The sequence below is a fragment of the Dunckerocampus dactyliophorus genome, chromosome 2 (assembly GCF_027744805.1).
Source record: "Dunckerocampus dactyliophorus isolate RoL2022-P2 chromosome 2, RoL_Ddac_1.1, whole genome shotgun sequence".
Taxonomy (NCBI): Eukaryota; Metazoa; Chordata; class Actinopteri; order Syngnathiformes; family Syngnathidae; genus Dunckerocampus; species Dunckerocampus dactyliophorus.
The window spans coordinates 49,519,582-49,538,994 of record NC_072820.1 but is presented as its reverse complement, the minus strand read 5'-3'; the positions used below and the strand labels follow the sequence as shown (position 1 = coordinate 49,538,994).

The 19,413-nt window shown below is 42.3% G+C and overlaps 3 protein-coding genes across 5 annotated transcripts; 1 reads left to right on the top strand and 2 right to left on the bottom strand.

Annotated features, from left to right (window-relative positions):
* Positions 1 to 1,842: 1,842 nt before the first annotated feature.
* selenop2 (selenoprotein P2) lies at positions 1,843 to 7,501 on the bottom strand. 2 transcript variants are annotated; one of them, XM_054766859.1, is made up of 5 exons: positions 7,344 to 7,501; positions 6,977 to 7,232; positions 5,954 to 6,166; positions 4,435 to 4,543; positions 1,843 to 4,006 (listed from the first exon to the last, which is right to left on the bottom strand). In XM_054766859.1, the coding sequence occupies exons 1-5, from the start codon at positions 7,462 to 7,464 to the stop codon at positions 3,896 to 3,898; spliced, it is 810 nt and encodes a 269-aa protein (XP_054622834.1). In that variant the 5' UTR covers positions 7,465 to 7,501; the 3' UTR covers positions 1,843 to 3,895. The 2 variants fall into 2 exon arrangements, with proteins under 2 accessions (XP_054622834.1, XP_054622835.1); XM_054766860.1 differs by having other exon boundaries at positions 6,977 to 7,228; positions 7,344 to 7,402.
* Positions 7,502 to 9,665: 2,164 nt separating this feature from the next.
* Positions 9,666 to 13,792, bottom strand: si:ch73-382f3.1 (uncharacterized protein LOC100151273 homolog). 2 transcript variants are annotated; one of them, XM_054766861.1, is made up of 4 exons: positions 13,418 to 13,792; positions 13,148 to 13,307; positions 12,850 to 13,025; positions 9,666 to 11,691 (listed from the first exon to the last, which is right to left on the bottom strand). In XM_054766861.1, exons 1-4 carry the CDS (start codon positions 13,565 to 13,567, stop codon positions 11,308 to 11,310), a joined length of 870 nt encoding a protein of 289 aa, XP_054622836.1. In that variant the 5' UTR covers positions 13,568 to 13,792; the 3' UTR covers positions 9,666 to 11,307. The 2 variants fall into 2 exon arrangements, with proteins under 2 accessions (XP_054622836.1, XP_054622838.1); XM_054766863.1 differs by having other exon boundaries at positions 13,148 to 13,292.
* A 243-nt stretch (positions 13,793 to 14,035) lies between these two features.
* Positions 14,036 to 19,181, top strand: toe1 (target of EGR1, exonuclease). The gene is made up of 8 exons (XM_054767226.1): positions 14,036 to 14,327; positions 14,396 to 14,436; positions 14,512 to 14,608; positions 14,684 to 14,842; positions 16,335 to 16,448; positions 16,539 to 16,687; positions 16,772 to 16,934; positions 18,326 to 19,181. Exons 1-8 carry the CDS (start codon positions 14,109 to 14,111, stop codon positions 18,875 to 18,877), a joined length of 1,494 nt encoding a protein of 497 aa, XP_054623201.1. The 5' UTR covers positions 14,036 to 14,108; the 3' UTR covers positions 18,878 to 19,181.
* The last annotated feature ends 232 nt before the right edge of the window (positions 19,182 to 19,413 follow it).

The window sequence follows — 19,413 nt, the reverse complement described above, 5'->3', positions numbered from 1 at the left end:
ATTGGTATTCATAAATGACAATGACACTTTGTACTCACCCGAAGCTGTCAAAGCTGGCATAGCGTGCCTGCCTGACATACCTGCTGATTGCATAACTCATTTTTGCTAAGGAGAGGGAGGCATGCATGACTGCAATGTGTTGTTTTTTTTGTGCCCCGCCCATGTGTGAACGTAAATAAGGTCGTGGGGTGTCTGGTGCAGCAGCACCGTGAAGCATTGAAGACGTTGTTATGTTGAAGTGAGTGTACCCAATATTGTGGCTGGGCTGCACGAGCTTTACATTTGACCGGAGGGAGAAAAAAAAGGCGCAAGTGCGTTTGTGTGATTTCCCCGCGTCAGTCGAAGGAGGTGGAAGAACTCAAAAGTGAGCAAACCGCCCGTACAGGAAGCCTGGAAGCGTTTCAAGAGGCAGTTCTGTCATTGTTCTTTTGCAGCAAAGCACAGCCGCTGTTTCAACACGTTGGCAGCGCTGATGGACGGCCGTCTGTCAGTTTCAAGATTCAAGGGTTTTATTGTCATGTGCACAGTAAAACAGGCAGTTATACGAAGCAATGAAAATCTTATTCTGTTCATTCTCCCAAGAAAAGAAAGAAAACACAAGAAAGAATAAGAACAGAAGAAACATAAATACCAATAAATTAAGCAAAAACAACAGAAGAGACGTTAATACAAATAAATAAATAAATAAATAAATAAATAGATAAAGTGCTATGAGTGTGTGAGTGTGTGAGTGTGCTGCGTGCGGCGTGTGTGAGTGCTTCGTTGAGGAGCCTGATGGCCTGTGGGTAAAAGCTGTTTGCCAGCCTTGTGGTCCTGGACTTCAAACTCCTGTAGCGTCTGCCTGACGGTAGGAGTGTGAATAATGAGTGTTGTGGATGTGTGCTGTCCTTGATGAGGTTGTGTGTTCTTCGTAGGACTCTAGTTTTATAAATGTCTTGCAGTGAGGGGAGGGCTGCCCCAACAATGTTATATTTTGGTAGTAAGAGCATAAAAAACCTGTTTACGACTTTCTAAATATAGTTTTAACATTACTAGAGCCCTGAAGACATGACATAACACCCCTATAGTCACCTGTACACTCCTGTCATTCTTTGTTTACATCACATTGCTCAGGCTACAGGATCTCTGCAGGGACATGGCAGACGTCAGCTAGCAAGGTAAATAGTTAGCCTCTTCAGTTAACTTATTCTATACTTCAACGTGTTTCAAGGAGGCTGGGGAAGGAGGACAAAGGAGACAGAAACTTACCACTTCTGGACGGACTAAGAGGAGAACCTTTTTTCCCTCCACTCGATCTCAGCCTCGGCGTGTCCGCAGGGCTCCATTACCAGCAGCGTAGCAGTGCGTTGGTGGATTAATACATTGGCGGACTGGCGGAGTAACATGTTGTCGTGTCACCACACTGACAGGAAGCACAGCGTCACCTTTGTTGTTTGTAGTTAACAACTCAAGTTCAATCTCCATTGTGACCCCCCAAGGCGGTGAGGCAGCACATAAAAGTAAAAGTGAAATTGATTTCTCAGTGGAGAAAGCTGCTGAAGCGTGGCGAGACCACCATGAAGGACAACGATTGTAGTCTTGAACATGTGAAAGGATCTGCTCCTATGAAAGGGACAGTGATAATAGCATAAGCAGCGTGTCGTGTACCTCCACCCCTTCCAGCTCATTTCACTCATGTATTTCTCCTTTGGTCTTTTTATACGTCATTCACGTGTTCTTGTGTACAGTGAGAGTGACTCGGCGCTCGTCTCAACGAGCAGCAGGCGCTGTGCGTCCGACAGAGAGAAATGTCTTTAAGTGAGCCTTAAATTCCCCAACTTCCACCCACGGAAAGCACAACACTTTCAGGCCTTGTGAACATTTACTTTTAATTCCATGATTCAACGGACAGGCTGCATTCAAAAAACAATTTCAATCAACACGTTCGCCTGAAAGCCATCATGTGTTTTAGCCCAAGGGTGTCCAGCGAGGGCCACATAGTGAAAAATGAAAGGATCCAACTTTGATATTTTGTCAAATATGCTAACAAGTATTATATTTCAAGAAAAAACAGCATCTCAGCTTTGTGATATCGGTGAGAAAGCACAGAATCTGTATCAACTTCGCTCTTCTTTTTTTTTTGCCATTTTTTCATTTTTATTTTTTAATTTTCAACTATATCAACTCTCTTCTTTAATAATCTTCATAAAGTTTTCCCATGATATAACTTTTTTCCAACTTAATTTTCCAAACATTACAACTTTATTTTGTTGTGATTTTTTTAATATATTGTTTTCTTTAATATTTCAACTCTACGCTACTAAAATAATATTATTTTCCTTATAATATTACAACATTATTCTCATAAAACTGCAACTTTTTTTCTTGTGAGAATACAACTTTTTCCATCCCTCCGTCTTCTTCCGCTTATCCGAGGTGGGGTCGCGGGGGCAGCAGGGAAGCAGGGAAGCCCAGACTTCCCTCTTCTTCTCCGCGGCCACTTCGTCCAGGTCCTCCCGGCAGATCTCGAGGCGTTCCCAGACCGGTTGAGAGACGTAGTCTCTCCAACGTGTCCTGGGTCTTCACCGAGGCCTCCTACCGGTCGGACGTGACCTCCTCAACACTGGCTGGTGAAGACCCCTGCGATAGCATCACTGTCTAAAGCTGCGCACGCAACGTGTTCCTGTTGCACAACTTCGACACACATCTCGTGTTTTGAAGGCAAACCTTAAGTGTTAGAATGATAACAAGAGAGCAAGATTGTTCAGCGACACTTTAAAAAAGTAAGTTCTGACGATGATTGGAGCTCGTACCTCGCCCGTGGGACAAAATCGAGCGGGCTAGTTGCCGCCAGCCGGGCGTTTTAACAAAAACGAGATTGAAACGTGAGCGATCCCACACGGTGGCGTAGGTAGGCTGATTAGCATGTGACAAGCGGTCATCAATTGACTACACGTTTTATGGGCTACTTATTGCTCCTTCTCCCGATAATTAGAAACAAAGTGAAAGTCAACACAAGACGTGTCGCGTATCTGGTCACACATGCGCATGTGCCAGCAAGGCAAACGGGCGATTCTGGTGCATGCTTATCAAAATAAAGCGCAGTGAAACATTTTTAAATAGTTTTCAAAGTAATTGTGGTCAATATGTGCATGCATAATATATATATTTGCATCCAGATAGTATATACTGTATATCCATTCATACACATTTTTAAAGTGTGGCGGCTTTTATTTTGTAGTGGCGCACCACCACGGTTAATTACATGTCGGAAAGCCTGGATGTTATTCTCGTAAAATTTGGACTTTTGATTCCAACTTTTTTTCGCTCAATATGTTGACTTTATTCCCGGAAAATGACTGCTGGTTTTTCCGTTTTCTTGTCCAATTATACCTTTTGAATGTGCTGCAGGCCACTAATGGCCCTCGGGGCCGCACTTTGGACACCCCTGTTCCATCCTATGCAGTGCAACAACTGTACTGAGGTGAGGCGGCGCCCCATGAAACGTGCGTGCTGTGAAATGGAATGTGAGAATTCCCTGGCTTGCTAGCCAATAACGAAAGGAGCATCCTTGACCCAGAAAGAGGCTGCACGGTGTCAGGCAAGCAGCACCTACGAGACCACTCTGTGGATCCTCACACATCCATCTGCAGGCTCCTGCAGCCAGGTTTCCACCTGCAGACTTCATTACTGGGAGCTCACAGCTTGGAACTCTATAGCTACTGTTTCCACACACACACACACAGGGGAAGGATGCCATACGTACTGTAGATCATGTATATACATATTATTGCTCACTCTTGATTAGCATTTCCATAGCGAACGCTGTGGTTGAAGGGCTGACGAGGCGGAGGAGGAGGAGGTTGATGATGACATTGAAGAGGATGGCGCCAGACAACAGCGAGGGCGATGATGTTTAGTCGTGCTCGGCGTGAACTGGAAGTACAGGTAATGCAGTGGTGTAGTTGGCATGATGCCACCGTGTGTCATTCTTCGTGGCGCTGCCGCCCACGGTTGTAACGTTAGCCTGCGGAAGATAAAATATAACGTCACGTACCGCGGCGATTGCGGGAGCCACCCGTCGTGTACAAGAGGTGCTCATAGTGTTGGTGCAAAGGCCAGCATCGTGTTGCTCACATATTGTTTACAAACTCGGGGAATGAGGGCTTTGGTGGCAAAACGCTCCCAAGAAAACCGTCACCATAGGAGTGAACATGAGCACCGTAAAAATCGATACCAACATTTGAAGTATCGCCCACCCCCTACTATGCTGGTGAGGATCTACGTAGGCCGTGGAAGAATTTACGTAAAGGTAAAGGCAGACCTTTTAGTACACGTCTTTCATAGACTCTCATGAGATTGGGTGACGTTGAAGATATCACGACCACATGATGCACCTGTATCGTTCAAGGAAGTGTAGTTAGCGTGTTAGCATGCGTGTTTGTGATGACTCACGGAGCAGTTGCATATATCTTTAAGGTAGGTGGCTCTGACGGCGGCCTCTACGTAGGGGTAGTGCAGGAAGCTGTAGGGAAGCACTACATGGAATGTGAGGAGACCACACCTGGGCAACAAAAAACACACATTGGGAAGTCAAACGTTATTCCTCGTAAGAATAGTGCATGAGCTGTATGGTCCAATGGCGAGAAGCCGTCACCAACACCCCCCCTCCGTTTTTGGATCAACATTTGCAATAAAAGTGACTGTGGTCAACATTAGAGTACATTCAGCTTCACATCTCTCCCCTTCTTTCGTCACCTGCCGTTCCCTCGCGACACAGCACCTAAATATGCCCCACACACTCATTAAACACATCAAATGTACAGTATAGAACGTACGAGGGAGCAGATGGAATCGGGATCCATGGTGCATTCAAGGACTGCTAAACAAAGTGAGAAATCTTATCGCTTGAGGAAAAACTATCATGAGTGAAGCATAAAGACGTAAATATGTAGAAGCAGTGGTACAAATATTAGTCGACGACAACACAACTGAACACAAAATGCAATTTTTAAATGAAACGTTTTATTATTAAGGGAGAAAAAAAAATCAAACCTACATGGTCCTGTGTGGAAAAGCGATTGTGTGTCCCATTACATCTGGCGTTACACAAAAAGAACATCATAGCAAGAGTAAAACGTGATGGTGGTAGTGTGATGGTCTTCAGGACCTGGAAGACTTGCTGTGATGAATGGAAGCATGAATTGTGCTGAAGGAGAATGTCCGGCCATCTGTTGGTGACCTCAAGCTGAAAGCAACTTGGGTTGTGCAGCAGGACAATGATCCAAAACACACCAGCAAGTCCACCTCTGAATGGATGAAGACTTTGGAGTGGTCTAGTCCAAGTCCTGACCTGAATCCTATTGAGATGCTGTGGCATGACCTTAAAAAGGCGCTTGATGCTGGAAAAGCCTCCAATGTGGCTGAATGACAACAATTCTGCTAAATTCCTCCCCAGCGCTGTAAGAGACTCATTGCAAGTTATGGCAAACGCTTGATTGCAGTTGTTGATGCTAAGGAGGCCCAACCACTTATTAGCTTTAGGGGGCCCAACCACTTATTAGCTTCAGGGGGCCATCACTTTTTCACACAGGGCCATGTAGCTTTGGATGTTTTTTTCTCCCTTAATAATAAAAAGTTTCATTTAAAAACTGCATAACGTGTTGAGTTGTGTTGTCATGGACTAATATTTACATTTGTTTGATGATCTGAAACATTTACGTGTGACAAACATGCAAAATAATAAGAAATCAGGGCGGGGGCAAACACTTTTTCACACCACTGTATACACACACCGGTAAATTATTACCAACTACAGTGAATTAGATGTGTTTTCCGTGTAAAATTGTGAATATTTGGGGGAAAAAATCCATGAGTTTGAGGGGCGGTGAATGCTGAAGGGCAAATATTTTTAAATATCTGATGTTTGTGTTCAAATGAAGCCCCAATTGCATTATTTTTCACATTTTCCTACCTGTCATAGACAAGGAAGTCATCTTTGTCCCCCTCCAGGGCCTCCCACACGTCGTTTTGAAAGGGAGTCTGCTGGTACACGGGAACACCAGGGGGCGCTCTTCTCTTCAGCTCCCAGTACATTGCTCTGGACAGAGGCTCTCGCTCGTTGACGATCAGGAAGGACACCTCCGTCAGGTTGCTGCGTTTCAGCTTGTCACGCAGGTCTCCGATCCTGCACGACGGAGACGGGTGAACGAGTTAGCTCAAACACGTTGGAGGTCACCATGTGATCTGTCGACACACCACTTGGACTTTTTACACCGGGATCACCAAAAACGTTGCCACTGAGGGCCACATACTGAAAAATGAAAGGATGCAAGGGCCGTTTTGGGTATTTTCTATCATATATATTATATATTTCCTAATTTTGGAAAATTAGGTTGGGGAAAGGTTATAATAGTACGCCAATAAAGTCAAAATATTATGCGGAAAAAGTCAGAATATTACGAGAAGAAAATGTACAATGATTATTTACAAAAAAAACTTTAAATATTTTGAAAATTTTTAAAAATAGGGCGAAAAAGAGCAGAGTCACTTTAACACGAACATATTTTTTCCCCATTTATATCACAATAAATAATCCTTGGATCCTGTCATTTTTCAGCGTGTGGCGGAAACGGTTTGGACACCCCTGCTGTAGCCTGTTTTGAAATGGTTCTATTATCATTTCTACGCCAAAGAACGTATTGCGATAGATATCGTTATCACCACAGGCCGCAGTGTGCATCACAACCTGGATTTGCTACACAGGAAGCTCCTTACTGCAGCTGGTCAACGAGAGTGGTAGTTGTGCACTCTCAGGACAACAATGCCCCCCAGCGTTTAGGTAGAGAATGGCACACAGCACTACAAAGCTAAATCCCAATTCTGTTTCATATATGAACGTTTCTCCAAAAAGTAATTACATTTCTGAAGGAGCAACTGTGCTACTAAAGTAAGTCAGCGAGGTACGGATAAAGAGGACAGCGAGACGATTCCTTACTTGGAAGCCTGAGTGAGGCAGAAATGTCAGCTGGCCTTCAGCAGCGCCACCACCACCACGCTTCCCAGCAGCCCCTGCATGGGAACCTCTCCTTCAATGTCCCATTGGGGGGCGGGCTTGCAGATCCTGGAGGCGGTGGTCTCCCTCTCTACGAGTAGACTAGGATGGGAGGCCCACAGCAGACCCGGCACGGCCACACACGTCCAGAAGAACAAGCGGGACAACATTGCCCCCCCGGATGATGAAAGTAAACTAACTTCAATTAAAAAAAAAGATGATTGCAAAATAATAATAGGTATTAGGAAGTGAAAACAAAGACTTTTCTTATTTAGATCAAACAAAAATAAGTGGAAATGCAAAATCTCACCTGTGTTGTACGCTCGCTGTCCTTTTGACCCAAACAGATGCTTCCGTCTCGGCTGTTTAAAAGTGTTTTGGGGTGGGGGGGTGGTTCTCATCCCCCAAATTAAACAAAGGAGGCGGAGCATGGCCCAGGACACAAACAGGCTGACACGTGTGTGCTTCATGCCTTTTAGTTTTACAAAGTCCAACGTCCGTGCATTGTGCTCAGTGTCCCTGCACCGTGTGTGTCTTACCCAACAGAAAACCAACCAAATATTTACGAGGTGTACAGTGGAACCTCTGGATTGCAACAAATCTGTTACGGGACACTGGGGGACCTTTTGATTGTTTAAAAACAATTTTTCCCATTGGACATCATGGAAATTGAAATACAGTAAACCCTTGTTATGGCGCTTAATTGCTTCCAACATTTCTGCAAAGTACGATGCCTTATTTATACATGATATATTTTTGTAGTTGGAGCATAGAAAACATGTTTACAACCTTCTAAATGGGGGTTTTAACATTATTAGAGCCCTCTAGGCATGAAATAACACCCCTATAGTCACCTTTACACTCTTATTACTCAATATAGTAGATATAATAAGAGAAAGTAAGTCACATTAGACATAGAACTCCTGTTTCTCACCTTCTAAATAAAGTTTTTAACGTTATTAGAGCCCTCTAGGCATGAAATAACACCCCTATGGTCACCTTTACACTCCTGTTACCCAATATAGTAGACATTATAAGAACAAATAAAACATATTAGATATAAAAAACGTGTTTACAACCTTCTAATGAGCGTTTTTAACATTATTAGAGCCCTCTAGGCATGAAATAACACCCCTATAGTCACCTTTACCCTCCTATTACTCAATATAGTAGATATAATCAGAGAAAATAAGATATATTAGACATAGAAAACCTGTTTCTCACCTTCTAAATATGGTTTTTAATATGATTAGAGCCCTCTAGGCATGAAATAACACCCCTATAGTCACCTTTATGACCCTATTACCCAATATTGTAGACATAATCAGAGAAAATAAGACATAAATAAGACTCGTGCTTGTGTGCGTTCCAATAAATGTCTTCTGGACGTGTGGACAGGAAATGACGTCGGAGATTCAGAGTTGAGTTTTAGATGGCGTAACAACGGCCACAACAGGAGCCCATGTTGTGACAATGATGATGGTGGTTATTAGGATTATTAGGATTGTTAAATCCAGAGCTTGTGTGTTACTAGTGACACCTAGTGGCTAATGTAGACAGCTCATATTTATTTAATCTCAGCTTTGTCAGATACAGGTAGGTGAAAAAGCACAATATCAACTTCACTCTTTGCTTTAAAAAAAAAAAAATATTTTCCAAATATTTCAGCTTTCCTCGTAAATAATCTTCGTAAATTTTGTGCTCGTAATATTATGACTTTATTCACATATTATATTAGTTTTTGTATCATTGTATTATTTTTTCCCCAACCTAATTTTCCACAAATTACTTTTTGTTTCTCACATTACGACATATGTGTTTAATATTTCAACTGTATGCTACTAAAATGATATCACACTCTTTTTTTCTCATTAAAATACGACTTTATTCTCCTAAAATTGAAGCTGTTTTTTTCTTTTTCACTTTTCCAACTATTTCATCTTTCTTTTTGTACATTTTCTTCACGTAATGCTTTGACTTAATTCCCATAATATTAGAACTTTTCTCTCCCCAACCTTATTTTCCAAAAATGACAACTTAATTTATTGTTTTGCTTCTCTAACCTTCTTTATTTTTCCTCCAAATTTATGACGTTATTCTTGTAAAATTAAAAGTTAGAATTTTTTCTCTTAATAATTTTACTGTATTCTTGTAAAATTACAGTAATTTTTTTTTTTGTTAGTCTATTTTTAGAATGTGCCACAAATGGCCCCCGGGTTGCACTTTGGACACCCTTGCCTTAAACTGCACTTTTTAGACATATTAGACATAAATAAGCCATAATATAGACTCATACGTTAGCTTTGGGAGAGTGCCATGTTGTTTCTGGACAGCATACTTCCTGAGGTGGCTGTTGTCTTATCAATGTAACATTACTGACACCTAGTGTCAAATGTGCCTAATTGTGCATATTTTTTCCTACAACGTAATCGCCCATAATAAACCACAAAACAGCATGATTTATTGATACACAACTACACAACTGTGATGCAGCGAAATTCGAAGCACCAAGTAGAGAAGGATTAGTGTATTTGTGAGTCACTTCTGAGGCTCCATGTGACCGTAGACTCCCACCATTTGATCTTTGGAACAATGCTGGAAGCCAAAATCAATAGTAATCAGCACGAGAAGATGAACGCAAAGAGTTGTTTAATGATTAAGGGCAAACAGAATGCTGCATGTATCAACATAGCTGATTGTAGTGCTTATGTAGCAGCATTATATTATATTATATTATATTATATTCTGTATTTTTCCACAAGGTTTTAAACGCCATGGAAGCCAGAGATGCAAGCTTGAGTACTTGTGATAAATGTGTCAATACATGCATGCTTTTTGTTGGAGTTTTTTAACTCACGGGAAGGTTCCCTTTAATTGCATATAGGACAGATTAAGGCCAGTTGTTTATGATCACATTTGTACACATAGCATAGCATGCTAATACAGTATATGGTAATGCTTTTCTTACATTTACATGCAGCCAAATTGCAGCTTGTTCAAAGGGTGCCTGACATGATTCATCAACTTTGCTTAATATGTTATATATTGTTTCTAATTATGTTCTACATTGCTCCATTTTTGAAAGTGAACGGTAAATACGCAAAAATGACATTTGTAGTTCAACCTCATTCCGGAAGTCACATCATCGGGGTGACACCTTTCAACTAAAGCAGAGTAAACAAACGCTTCCCGGGGTCGATGGTCGACTGGTTCAGTACATTTTTCATCCAAATAGTAGTTATGCCAAAATGTCGTGTTGCTGCTGGATGTTCATAGTATCCGCGTGATACTGTAAGTTTAAGGGGAAGGTTTAAGACAACAGTGGGCGACGCAAGTGCAGAGACCGACAGATGGACGCCCACCCCCAGTTCTGTTCTTTGCAGTGATCATTTCACTGATGACTGCTATGAAGGAACATCTTTACAAGAAGCATTTCGCTTTAAAGTACGGTATAAACACATTTTGAAAAAGGATGCTATTCCGCCAGTACACAAAACAAGGAAGAATGTCCACTACATCAAAGTTGCCACAGATATAATGTCTTCTAAACACTATTCCATGATAGCAACAAGGCTATAACGCATTATACAGTACATGTTACATAAACATCTTTTGAGAAATACTGTGGGGGGCAGGGGCGGCAAAATAGACACTAAAAAAACGCTATAATGACCACTTTACGTTCATTAAGAAGCTGATTTAAAACAATAATAGAAGGATAAGCAACTCCAGAGTAATCTACACTTAGCATTGTGTGTTTTGAAGGTGACCAATCTTCACCTCCATGTCTTAAGCCTTAAGTCCATGTTCTGCAAGTTCTCTTTCCGGAAATGAGACTGAACAGCGAGACTGTATCTCGTCATGGCTGGCGGCATGAACTATAAATGTCATTTTTGTGAATTCACTGTTCGCTTTCAACAATCAAACAATGTAGAACACAATTACAAACAATATAGAACATACAGTATTTAATTAAGCAAAGTTGATGAATCATGTCCGGGACCCTTTAACGTAAGTAGAAACATCTGACAACAATATTGATCCGTCATCGTCTCTACGTCAGGGGGTTAACCCCAACATCTTTCACCCCTCCCAAAAGTGAGTTTGTGGAGTTTAACCTTGGACAAAACTCAAGTTAGCTGAGCAGTATTGAAATTGTTACTGTGTGAGTGTAAACCACCTCCCTCAAGGGTTCTTTCTGGTTCTTGTAAAGTGAAATCTCAGCCGTCTGTCTTGGCTTGAGTAGAGCCAATAAGCCAAGCAAGCGGCACCGATCAGGACAAGGCGGCAATCAGGTCTTCCTCATCATTGTCCCCTACACCTTCTGTTGGGCTGTCGCAGGTGGCCATAAGTCCCAAGCCCAGCTCGGCCAGCTCCTCGCAGCTCATGTCGGTCGTGACCATGATCTTGGTCGTGAGGCGGTTACACAGAGTCCGGTACGAGGGCAACGGGTAGCCCAGCTCCCTTAGGTACTCGTAGCCTTTGGTGCCCACTGCGCTGCGGATCTTTCTGGCCTTCAGGATGGTTTCCGGAGACCACACAGCACGACGGGAGCGCTTGATGAGGGACAAGGCTCGGATCTGATCCTCGTAAAGAAAGTTTTGGAGTCCCTTCTCAATCTGGCCCAGTCGGTAGAGACGCTTTCTCATCTCCTCCGCCTGACACATGCAGAAGAATTTCCTTTAGTTCAGTTGCTGAAGTTCCTCACTGATACAGTGGAGCTGAGTCTGGGGGGGGGGGTCAGTGCCTTGCTAAGGGGCACCTTGACAGTTGTCAGGAAGCAGATAACCAATTTATTTTTGATCGCAATGGGATTCGAATGCTTAGGTCTTGGACCTAACCCACCAAAACATATCCAAAATATATGGAGCGTCTTACATGGCACACATGAAGCTCAAGTAAAAAAAAACAAAAAAAAACCAAAAAAAATCTAATTAAAATAAATAAATTAAAATGAAATAAAGTTAGTACATTAAAATATAAAATAAATAAAAATAAATAAAAAATGAAGTAAAATAAAATATAATTATATAAATAATAAATAAATAAAATAAAATGAACAAATGCAAGAATGTAATTAAACAGAAATAACAATAATTTAAAAAACCCACCTACAACAACAACTCCTTTCTGTGGTTCGTCTTGCTTATTGGAAGCAAGTGTCATTAATGAGACCACTACTATTTAGTTATCACTGTCCATTTCATGGTGAGGTGTTTCAGGCATGCCCAACCGGGAGAAGGCCCCGGGGAAGACCTAGGACACGCTGGAGGGATTATGTCTCACAGCTGGCCTGGGAACGCCTTGGTGTCCTCCCGGTGGAGCTGGAGGAGGTTGTCAGGGACCGGGAAGTCTGGGCTTCCCTACTAAGACTGCTGCCCCCGCGACCCGGACCCGGATAAGCGGAGGAAAATGGAATGGAATGTCCATTTCATAGGAGCGGATCCTTTCACATGTTCAGGGATTCCACCTTTTTTGTTGTTGTATTTTTTTCCTTTGACGATGGATGCTCACGACATTCAAAACGGCTTGGACCTCGGTCGCCATTTTCCCCCCCACACTTTCTGAGCATTTGACGATGTTTAATTTTGCTTTCACTTTCTCTGACGCGCCGGCATCAGAAGAGTTTGGGAGACATAATGAAGGTTGACGCTAAAACTAAAAAGAACAAAAGTGACATTGTCTTTTCTCCGTGCAGCGACCCGCGAGTACGTAGACCCCACACACCTTCATCCAAATCTGCTCTTGTCTCCAGTCAACAAGGCAAATGCACGGACAAGTGGCCACTGATCTGCAGACATCACGCCCAATCTCACCTCCTTTTGTAGCCTTGCAGTGTTCTGCATCTCTTTCTCCAGCTGTTTCTTGAGGAGATGACATTGTGCGCAGGACTGCCGGCCGCCAACCGCCCTGTCCCTGTCGTCTTCTTCCAGGCCGAGCAGAGGGGTGCGCCTGGCGTAGCCGTGGTCGCCGACATTCAGTTCCTTCTCCACTTGAAACACAGGACACATCAGCTATTCAGCACAGCAATGCCCTTCTCTTCTTTGAGTCAAATGCCACATATAGATTGCAGTCCTGGGAACTATTCAAGCACTGTTGTGCACATCCACTTACCTTGCTCAGGTTTGAGGGACAACATGATGAATGGGGAAGTGACAGCAGGGTATGGGGGGTCTCCAGCATTGAACAGAGTTGGGATGGCGTTGGGCTTCAGTTTCTTTCCTCCTGCTGGAGACTTTGCTATCTCCTCAAACTGACTCTGCTCAAAATGGTCCTTGGGATAAATACACGGCAAAATAATGGACCTCATTGGCCTCAAAAGTGATAGAAATGGTAATGATAGTCCGTTATTTCCCCCTCGTGCGCGTCAATGAGTGGACTCACCTGACAGAGTCTGGAGTGTGGAGTTGGTTCAAAGTCACGTCGGCAATTCACAACCCATTTCTTCTTCCTGACAGGGTCTTTGGGGAATCTAAACAGCTGTTTCCCTATGCTGGTTGAATTGGAACAGTTGGGAGCTGAGCATCCACCCATCGCACGCGCACAAAAACGGCATCAACGTTCAGAAAATGTTCCACTGCTTGCCTTTCAGCCGGTTTTAACCATTGCTTTTCAGGTTATAATTTTTCACGAGATTCAAAATTTTAGCCAGTAAATAATGTGCTGGTGCTAGGCAAATTATTTGTGTCGTATTAAAAATATATATATATAAAATATTCCCTTCCGAGTAAATGTTTCTGACTTTGTTTGAGCCAAAATGGCGACTTTCGCTTCGCTTGTGGGGTGTGATGACGTCATGCAGTCGTCCGCCTCATCCGCCTGAGTACAAGATTTTGAAAGCGCACCTCGAATTGTGAGTAAGATAAAAAAAAAAAATACATATAGAATACATCATTACGCCGTGTAAATAATTTTTTTTTCTAAATATAAATACTTTGGGAATTATTTTTAAATTATTAATGGCAAAACAGGCATATAGTCAAATGACTACTTGTCGTCACCACAGGATCCTGTGGAGCACTTGTGCTCATGGCTACCGTCGCTCGGTCCGAGTTATTAGACGGTTTTCACCTGCATGCATCAATACTATTTTAGCAGAACACACATAAGCTCATGGAACGGTTCGGTTATTTCAGCTGAGCAAGTAAACAGTGCGTGTACCCGAGGAACTTTATACAGTATGACAGACTCATTTGTGGTCCCAGTCATTGATGTTCAGCATGACAACTTCAAGGAACTTTGGCCTGCTATGGTGGTGGCTATTAAAACGTCTTCCTTCCTTGCTCTCGATACGGTACGTATGTTTCTTCACAGGATTTAAAAGTCGCCAATAAACGAGCTCTTACTTATTGCAAACAACAGGAGCTAAGCGGTCTTGGGAACAGGACGTCATTGCTTGCTGCGTGAGTAAATGTTATTGGCCCGACATACTCACGTGCAAGTGAAATGCATAACAAGTGTGTATTGTTGTTTTTCAGGTGTATAGAAGACAGGTATAAAGCCATTTGCCACGCAGCCCGAACTCGCTCCATCCTCTCTCTGGGAATCGCCTGCTACAAGAAGCTTGGCGACAAGGTCCGGCAACAGATGCATTTTCAATTGATTTCAGGTGTGACGGTAATATACGTTCATATCCTCCACGCTATTCAGCCTGCAGACACGTACCTGGTCCAGGTGTACAACCTCACCCTACTTTGCTCAGAGGAGTACATCATCGAGCCCCAGTCAGTCCAGTTCCTCGTGCAGCACGGATTCGACTTTAACAAACAGTACGCCCAAGGAATCCCGTATCACAAGGGCAATAATAAGGTAATAATCCCCCGTTTTCGGCTCATTTTTAATGGGGTTTTTGCAGTTTATTTAGTGATCAGAATCAGCTTTATCGGCCAAGCATGCTTGAATACATCATCATTTTATTTTCTAACCATGATAATATTATGTGTTGGATTAATATGAATTATAGCAAACATCAGGTTGTCAATTAAATAATTCTGGGGGTTCATTTTCCAAGACACAGCGCCAATATGTCCTTAGTGTGCCGTTTCTCGCTTTTCTTTGGACAGCTTATCAAAAAAATACAAGTTTTTTTTGTTGCGTACATCAAGTATGTCATCAGTAGCAACATTTATTTACCATGCACGGCCTTTATTTGGCCACTTTGCATTGACCAGTTATGGCGAATTGAAGGCGTGGGGAGGGCGTGGCTTGGGGTGGAGTTGCACACATGTTGGGCAGCAGTTGAAGCACAAATTGCGTGAATGTGTGCGTACGCCACCTTTTTTAGGTCTGAATGTGTTTGTCCGTACGCACGTTTTGGTTTCCTGGCGTAAGCAGATTTTAGTCAGATTTCCACAGGATTTACATTTAAATAAAACTATTTACATAAAAAAACAGTATTTACGTTTAAAAAAATGTGATTTACATTGAAATAAAATTGTATTTACATAAAAAAAACTGTATTTACATAAAAAACATTATTTAAAGTATTTAAAAATTAAAGTCAATTTTGTATTTAAAATCAGTATTTATTTTTAGGAAAAAAGTATTTACTACCAAAAAAAACCCACAGTATTTACATAAAAAAATCAGGATTTACATAAAAAACAGGATTTACATTAAGAAACAGTATTTACATTAAAAAACAGGATTTACATGCTTAAAAAATAGCATTTAAATTGGGAAAAAAAGCAGTAGTTACATTTTTTTTTAAGTTTTTTGTTAGTGTGTGTGTTGGGGGGAGGGTCAACACTGACATGAGTTTACAGATTAGTGGAAGAAGCAGTAGTATTTAGGGGATTGTCAGGGTTTTTATTAGCAGTAAGCTATAATCATCAATGTTATTTTCATTAAAAAAAAATAAATTAACACTGTTATTTTATTTTTATCATTACAATAATAATTTTAGGAGAGCGGTGGTGTCCATAGTAAATTATTTTTTTTAGTGCATAATAATAAATAAATAAATAAAAATGATTATTAATAATCATCAATATATGTATTGATTTATTGTTGATAATGAAATGACTCACTGTAATTTATAGAACAAAAAGACAATATAGAGAAATGAATCTGAAATGTTGATACAAATAAGTCATAACAACACAATGCTTTGTCTTTAAATTGATGTGATTTATTTAATTTTTTTTAGCCTTTTAACAACATTTTTAAAAAATATTGAAACATGTCAAAAAGTGGAACAAGTGATTTGTCATGCAGAATATTTCCACCGGTTGTGCTGCTGCTGATATAGCTGAGTGATGCATGTGTGTTTTCAGTTTGCTTTTTCTTGATGCTTCTAAAGGGGGGGTCGGACAACCAGGGTGTTCACATGCGGGCTTTATTTACGGAGCTACTGCGCGCAAGGAAACCCTTGGTGCTCCACAATGGCCTCATTGATATGGCTTTCTTGTACCAGGTATGACAGTTATCCATCATTTCCACCCTTGGCATCCATTCCTGCTACAGTGTTTGACGCCGCCGCTAAGCAGTGTTCCCGTCTTTGTAGAACTTTTACGCCCATCTTCCAGATCGGTTGGCCACCTTCACGGTCGACCTGTCCGAGATGTTTCCTGCGGGCGTCTTTGACACCAAATACGTGACAGAGTTTGATCTCCGCCTCAGCGCTTCATACTTGGAGTACGCCTACAAGAAATGGTGCGCATCTCGGGGAGGTTGAGCATGTGCCGATGTTGTTATCACCCATATCGAATGAGCTGATTGTGCCTCCTCTCATTCCAGTAAGCTGGAGAACAGTCGCAGCGAGTCCTCCGCTGGGAGCGGCCGTCACGTCCAGCTAGAGTTCTGTCAGTATGCCGGTGCCATGTCCCGCTATGTGGACCACAGAACCTGTCCTATTGTGGCCCCTCATCAGGCGCAGGCGGACATCTGCATCTCCTTCTCTGTGAGTTTCACCTGACCTTTGACACTTCAGACTGTGGCCTAAATGGAGTTTGGCCATACAGTGCACAAGACTCCTCACTCAGCTTTAGGATATTTGCCAAAGGATTGTATTCATAAAGCAACAGTTAGCCGGTAATAAGACATGTGGACAACCTGATTGCATGGACTTCAGTTTCCAATGCAATACTGCCCTCTAGTGGATTACACACACCTTATTTGATGTACAGTAATCCCTCGTTGACTTCCGTTAATTGGCTCCTCCTAACTGAATTTCCACAAATTAAGATTCCTTATTCATAAATGAAATAATATCATAGTTACAGCATAGAACATCCTGTTTGCTGCCTTCTAAATAGGCTTTTAGCCTTATTAGAGCCCTCCAAACATGAAATAACACCCCTATAGTAACCTTTATACTCCTGTTACCCAATATAGTTTACAACCTTCTAAATAGGGTTTTTAACAATAAAATAAACCAAATGAATAATAAGTAGACACACTTGGCATTGTTGGTCATGTTATCACAAGGTACTTCCTGTGGTGGCTATTGCGTCATCAGTGTAACATTACTGACACCTGTTGACCAGTGTAGAATACTACATGTCATCACAACACACACATGAATGCCTCATACCAGGGGTGTCCAAACTTTTTCCAGCAAGGGCCACACAGGGAAAAATGAAAGGATGCAACTTTGGCACTCTGTTATTTTGTAAATATGCTGAGAATATATGTGTGTGTGTGTGTGTATATGTGTATATGTATGTGTATTGTAAAATTTCAAGGTGAAAAATCAGATTTATTAGTATCAACTTCACTCTTTGCTCTTTTTCCCCCAATTTTACTGTTGTTTTTTTTTTTTTTTCAAATATTTCAACTTTCTTCAATCATTTTTGTACATTTTCCATCCATCTTCTCCCGCTTATCTGAGATCAAGTTGTGGGGGCAGCAGCCTAAGCAGGGAGGCCCAGACTTGCCTCTCCTTGGCCAGTTCGTCCAGCTTCTCCTGGCTGATCCCGAGGTGTTCCCAGGCCAGTTGGGAGACATAGTCTCTCCAACGTGCCCTGAGTCTTCTCCGAGGCCTCCTACCGGTCGGACTTGCCCTGAACACCTCCCCAGGGAGGCGTCTGGAATGCGTCCTGACCAGATCGCCACCTCATCTGGCTTCTCTCAATGTGGAGGAGCAGCGGTTCTACTCTGAGTCTCTCCTGGATGACAGTGCTTCTCACCTTACCTGTCTTGTTTGTGGCATGAAAACAAGCGACAGGAGCAAGCTCACTTGTAGTCCTGAACGCATTTGTTGTGCTTTTCCCACGTTCTCCTACAGTGGCCATTACAGTTACATGCAAATGAGAAATGATGCAAATTACGCTCTTTGGGTTTGTCTGGCAGGCGTTTGGTTGGTGTCCCAAAGGCACCAAGTGTCCTTCGTCCCACGACACAGACCTGATCATCCTCCAAGATGATCAATCCAAGCAGGATAAGAGGAAGAAGAGGAAGAGGAAGAAAAAGAATGACGGAGACTTGCCCGTTCTGGAGGACGCTCCACAAGAAAAATTGCCTCGCGTGGAATTGGATCTAGAAAAGGTTCCCGGCAGCCGTCAAGAGTGTCCGGACACAAACACAGCACCGCATGACGAAGAAAACATGACAGCAAACAGCAAAGCGTGCGAGGACAACACGGAGCCCCCAACAAGCGGTGATAAGAAGGTGGAGTCAGGATCCCACCGAGCCGGCTTTGATGCCTTTATGACGGGGTACATCTTCGCCTACGCGTGCACAGTTGTCAAGCAGGCAGAGGAGCAGGCTTGGCTCCCCGACTCCCTCAATAAGATCTACCTCAGCGGCAAGGCGGCTCCTCTCAACATAGTCAAGAGCACCTTCTCCAAGTCCTCCAAAGCCCACATGCAGAAGATGGAAACGGTGTGGGGAGGAAAGCAGTAGATAGTGAAAGTACAAAATGTTTTTTTCTTTTTTAAAATCTAGAATTAGTTTTTTTCTGAAATAACCTGCTGTGGGAAAAAATATAAGTGTGTTTTGTAAGACAAGCAAGCATTCAATTGTCTTTTTAGTTTTAAAGATGTTTTTTTATATATATATACAGTGGTGAGAAAGTGTTTGCCCCCTTCCTGATGTATTGATTTTTTTTTTTTTTGCATGTTTGTCACACTTAAATGTTGCAGATCATCAGACAAATTAAAGTATTAGTCAGAGACACGCAACTGAACATAAAATGCAGTTTTTAAATGAAACTTTGTACTATTAAGGGAGGAAAAAAATTCAAACCTCAGTGGCCCCGTGTGATTAAGTGGTGCCGAGCTCTTATCAGATGCACTTCTGACACCTCGTGGCCGGTTTTATGCCTTAAAACTGCAGCGACTGTGACTTTTCGCCTGCTATTGCGTCATCACCTTTTCCTGCCTCGCGCAAAAAAACGTAAACGTAAAAACGTTTTTGGGAGCGAGCGTTCGGGTTTTAAA

Bases quoted from the DNA above. Each gene is read 5' to 3' on its own strand.
- si:ch73-382f3.1 (XM_054766861.1), bottom strand. From the start codon at position 13,567: ATGGGTGGATGCTCAGCTCCCAACTGTTCCAATTCAACCAGCATAGGG. The intron at 13,308-13,417 runs GTGAGTCCACTC...ATTTATCCCAAG, and splicing joins CACACTCCAGACTCTGTCAG to GACCATTTTGAGCAGAGTCA. The intron at 13,026-13,147 runs GTAAGTGGATGT...CTGTGTTTCAAG, and splicing joins GTCCCTCAAACCTGAGCAAG to TGGAGAAGGAACTGAATGTC.
- toe1 (XM_054767226.1), top strand. From the start codon at position 14,109: ATGCATCAATACTATTTTAGCAGAACACACATAAGCTCATGGAACGGT. The intron at 14,609-14,683 runs GTCCGGCAACAG...CACGCTATTCAG, and splicing joins ACAAGAAGCTTGGCGACAAG to CCTGCAGACACGTACCTGGT. The intron at 16,449-16,538 runs GTATGACAGTTA...CCGTCTTTGTAG, and splicing joins ATATGGCTTTCTTGTACCAG to AACTTTTACGCCCATCTTCC.